Raw genomic sequence first — 5,000 nt, 5'->3', positions numbered from 1 at the left:
TGATGGACAAGAGCCACTTCAACCCCGCCAGTGCCAGGCAACCATCGCGGGTGCCAACACAACCACGAGAATCCCAAAGAAAAGGGAATTGAGTGGGAGAGACGAGAGGAGAAGAGAGAAGAAGAAGAAGTGCGGGTGATTGTGTTAGCCTGTGACCTAGAAAGAGCGAGACAAAACCACCTGTTGCTGAGTTCGTGAAAAGTTCGCGTTCGAGGTCGTCCTCGAGGCCTTCCGAGGTCGTGAATGAGTCGTGCGAGCGGGAAATTTGTGAATGAAAGCTGTGGCTTAGGCTTGGGGTGGGCTTATGGGTACAGAGGAGTGAGGGGATTTGGGAATGTAGGCCTATGCAGGAGTGCCATTCCTGTGTGCAGGTGTGTGGATTGCATTGTGTCTAAAGTCTGTTGTTGTAATGTATTGCTTTTGTTACTGATATGTTTTCACTATTGTTGGTATTATTGTTATTATTGCTATTGTCACTTAATATAATTGGCTTATTATCATTAATATTTTTGTTTGTATTTTTGTTATTGTTATTGCTAGTGTTATTGCTGCAATTATTATTAGTAGTAATAGAAGCAGTATTAGTATTAGTATTGTTATTATGATCATTGTTGTCATTACTACTATTATCATTATTATTGTTGTTATTGTTATTATTATTATTATTATTATTATTATTATTATTATTATTATTATTATTATTATTATTATTATTATTATTATTATTATTATTATTATTATTATTATTATTATTAACTATTATTGTTACTGCCATTTTTTTATTATTTTTATTGTTTTTGTTATTAGGTATTGTTATGAATATCATTATTGTTATTATTATTGCTATTATTATTGTCATCATTATCATCATTATTATTAATGTCGTTAGCATTGTTATTATCTTTGCCATCATTATCATTAATGTTCTTGTTATTATTATTAGTGTTATTATTATTATTATTATTATTATTATTATTATTATTATTATTATTATTATTATTATTATTATTATTATTATTATTATTATTATTATTATTATTTGGTACTAAAGTTGGTATTGTCACCATTACTATTATTTTTTTATAATTTTTTTATTATTATGACAATTATTATTATGATAATTTATTGTTATTATTATTGTTATTGTTATTAGTATTGGTATTGGTATTGTTGTTTCTATTTTTATATTACTATTATTGTTGTTATTATTATTATTATTATCATCATAATCATTATCATTATCATTATTGTTATTATTGTTATTGTTGTTATTATCATGATCATCGTCATTGTCATCGTCATCATTATCATCATTATTGTTATTATATTATGTTATTACTGATATTACTGTTGTTAATAATGATATTGATATTCATGTCATTACTGTACAGTGGCCTTCAAAACAAAATATTTTTCTCAATGGTTTTGGCTGTAATCATCTGATGGAAAGCCTACAGTCATTATTTCAGTCTGATGATTGCAGTGTCAAGCAATCACTGCAGCCTCTTCACTATGCAGCCTCTTTACTATGTAACCCAGCAAAGGCCAAAAAAACCTCCACCATTTAAATTTTTCTGTAATAGAACTTGGTTTAGTTCCTTATTTGATAATGAATTGCCAGCAAGGTCTACAAGCTCTATCTTGTCAGACATTAATCGATGGAAGTTTGTTTGCAGTTCCTGGGGTCTGGACGGACATGCAAGGGAATAGTGTGAGATGTGCATTTACCTTCATATTAACAGAGGAATTAAGTCATTAAGTAATCACTACTATTAATTACATGACTAACAAATATTCCTTGATTTGATGTTTAGGGACTTACAACAAATGTTACATTCTATCTTGTTTATCTTAAAAGAATTTTGACACAGAAAATATGTGCTAAAAAATAATGGTTGGTGTTTGTGAAATGAATTTTGACACAGAAAGTATGTGATAAAAAATAATGGTTGGTGTTTGTGAAATGAAGGGAAAAGAAGAAAAGAGTTGAAGGATATCTTTATTGCTTATTGCAAAAATATTATTTATATCACATAATCTCAAACAGTGATGATAAAGATCAGTTTGCAGGTTGGATTTTCATCATGAAAAAGTTATTCTTATTATCCATCATTCAGAAATTTGAATCTTGGTTCTTAAAGGCATTTTCTCAGCCAAGTGCCTTGAAAGGTCTAATCCATTGAAAATTATCTTATCATTGTATCTTTATCTCTAGTGATATAGGAACCCCTTGTTATCTATTATTGTTATTTTAGTATTATATTTATTTTGTATTTATTTTTTTATGCAATATTCATTCAAAGATTTATGGACTTCATTTTTGTGTATTTCATTTTGAAGTTTGAGGATAAAACTTTTAAGTAAAAGATGAATTTTGTTGTGTTTCCTATGTGTTATTGACGAGGTATTTTTTCAGTTTGGTGTACTCAGCCAAACAGCATGATTGTTATCATGTTGTTTGGCTGGTGCGGAAGTCAGTGCTTAAGCGTATTATGAAGTAACTCTTTTTGTTGTGTCTGTTATTTTTTTATTATTTGTTTACTGATTTATTTATTTCTTATCTGCATGATATACTTCAACTTCATGAATTTATATGTTGAATGATTTGTAATCTTTTCTATATTCCTCTGCATTTATTGAAGAACCATTGTTTTGATCAGAATTTATATTTTGATATGTAGTTTTAAAGATTATGTGGAGAACTATTGTTAACCCATAGTGGACTGGGCCCCGAGCGAACTAACTGGCCATCAAGATGGGATATTTCTGACACGGGACAGGCTAGAAATCAGTGGGATGGAGAAAAACAAGCATTTTCTCTTAAAACCATTTTAAAACAAAGGATTAAGTTGACTTTGGAAAGCTGTAGCTCTGAAACTAGTGCCCAGCAGTTTCAGGTTTTGCACCATGTACACAGTAACACTTGTCATTTAGGTTTAATCAGAGCTGTCACGTATGTCATGATACCCCTCCACAATAGTCAATCTCTACTGAGCATTACATCAGGGAAATGAACAATTCACAAGTGTAACAAGGCCCTACAGATTAGAAAACCAAATCCCTTATAATTTGAATTTTATTCCCGTTTAGGTGAAGCCAAGAATCTTGTGCTACGCAATCATGGCAATGCTGGCCCAAGAGATGTGTACTGCACCATCTCTCTGGACCAGGAAGAAATCTTTCGGTCAGCGACAGCAGAAAAGACACTAGAGTAAGTACTTTGGATTTTTGTTTTTGAGAGAAATGGTTTTTGTGGTTTGTTAACATTCCTTATGACATTGTAAAGCATTATCATTGGATATATTTGTGTTTAGGTTGTAGGGGTTGTTTAACCTTTTAGGACAGCAATTCACTGGTCTTGACTTGCTGCTCTGCTACAAAAAAGCATCTAATTTTCATGTTTTGCCAAAGGCAACTTTAATCTTTTATGAATCAGTAAAACAGGTATCAGTATATATAATTAAGAAATAGACAATGTGTCAAACATAATGGTGTGTGATGTGTGTAGGTCAGGGCTCAGTGAATATAATCTCCTTCTTTTAATTACTCTAAATGGTATTGGAACACTAACCCAATGCCATCCATATCCTATTCCTCATTCCCAACACTCTCCCTTATGTTTCAGCCTCTCGGCCTTCTTTGGAGAGGAGTTCCAGTTTGACATTCCACGGGAGTTCCGCTTCCTTTCCTTCTATCTCTATGACCGTGATCGCCCCATGAAGACAGACAAGATCATGGGCAAAGTGTCCATCAAGAAGGATGACCTACACAAGTACCATGGCAAAGACCAGTGGTTCCCTATCACGCCTGTGGACGCAGACTCAGAAGTCCAGGTATAGTTAGTTGGTTAGGTTTAGATGTTATACATTGAGATTTGGAAGTTCTTTGGCATATTGTGGACAGGCTGCATTCCTTAAGTAATTTATGATTGTGTTTTGTTTGTTCTAAAATTAAGATTCCATCTAAACAGGGCAAGGTCCATGTGGAGGTCAAATTGCTGCTTGTGGAGACAATGAATGATGGTTACCCACAACACATGGTGGCAGTCAAGTATGTGATCCTGTACTGTTTGCCTTTGCTCAATGTTTTTGAAATGAGACATGACAAGGAATATGAAAAAATCTGACAATTTTTTACAACTTTTTGGAGAGACTGCATCTTTTGCCATGATTCTCTTTCTTATTTTTTTCTTTCTCTCATTCTCTTACACTTTCTTTTCTTTCTCCCTCTTGCTCTTTTTTTTACTCAGCTTTTCTCATTTTCTTTCTCCCTCTTGCTCTTTTTTACTCAGCTTTTCTCATTTTCTTTCTCCCTCTTGCTCTTTTTTACTCAGCTTTTCTCATTTTCTTTCTCCCTCTTGCTCTTTTTTACTCAGCTTTTCTCATTTTCTTTCTCCCTCTTGCTCTTTTTTACTCAGCTTTTCTCATTTTCTTTCTCTATCCCTCGCTATCACTCTCCCTCCCTCTCTACTTCTCCCTCTCTTACTGACCCAGATGCCTTGTTTCCACGTTCCAGGATCCAGGAATGCAGTGACCTGGCGATAATCAATGGCTGCTGTGACCCCTTTGCCACTGTCACAATGCACTACACGAACAAGAAACAAGAGTCCAAGAGGACAAAGGTCAAAAAGAAAACCACTTGTCCCAACTTTAATGAGACTTTTATTTTTGAGGTAATATTTCCATCCCTGGTTTCTTACATGCATATTTTGGACATATTTCTTATGATTGCTGTAACTGATGTAATGTTATAGGTATTTATCACTATATGATAAAGTTATATTCCTAAAAGATGTATAGCAAAGAAATTGAACTTATGGTCATAGTAATAACAGATGTTTAATGGGATGTGTTTTTAGCCTTTTGAAAATGGTTAACATGCTAACCACCATATGTACCATATGTGATATATTTCAAACTTGCAATAGTGGTAGATCAAAGATTTATCTTTATTTTTGTTTGAGACCCATAAGTCATCAAATTTAATTAAATTTTAATGAT

General features: G+C 32.9%; 1 protein-coding gene across 1 annotated transcript in view; it reads left to right on the top strand.

Annotated features, from left to right (window-relative positions):
* The window catches only part of RasGAP1 (Ras GTPase activating protein 1), an 18,297-nt gene that overhangs the window by 291 nt on the left and 13,006 nt on the right, over positions 1 to 5,000 (top strand). Inside the window, exons 2-5 of the mRNA XM_086547784.1 lie at positions 3,091 to 3,211; positions 3,626 to 3,833; positions 3,971 to 4,050; positions 4,516 to 4,741. Of these exons, the coding sequence (XP_086403910.1) occupies positions 3,091 to 3,211; positions 3,626 to 3,833; positions 3,971 to 4,050; positions 4,516 to 4,741 (635 nt within the window). The remainder of the gene's footprint in view (positions 1 to 3,090; positions 3,212 to 3,625; positions 3,834 to 3,970; positions 4,051 to 4,515; positions 4,742 to 5,000) is intronic.

Source organism: Penaeus japonicus, unplaced genomic scaffold (assembly GCF_977035675.1).
Source record: "Penaeus japonicus unplaced genomic scaffold, GWHDUDI00000001_assembly GWHDUDI00000019, whole genome shotgun sequence".
Classification (NCBI taxonomy): Eukaryota; Metazoa; Arthropoda; class Malacostraca; order Decapoda; family Penaeidae; genus Penaeus; species Penaeus japonicus.
Note: the sequence above shows the minus strand (reverse complement) of the source record. Positions and strands in the feature narration are given on the sequence as shown.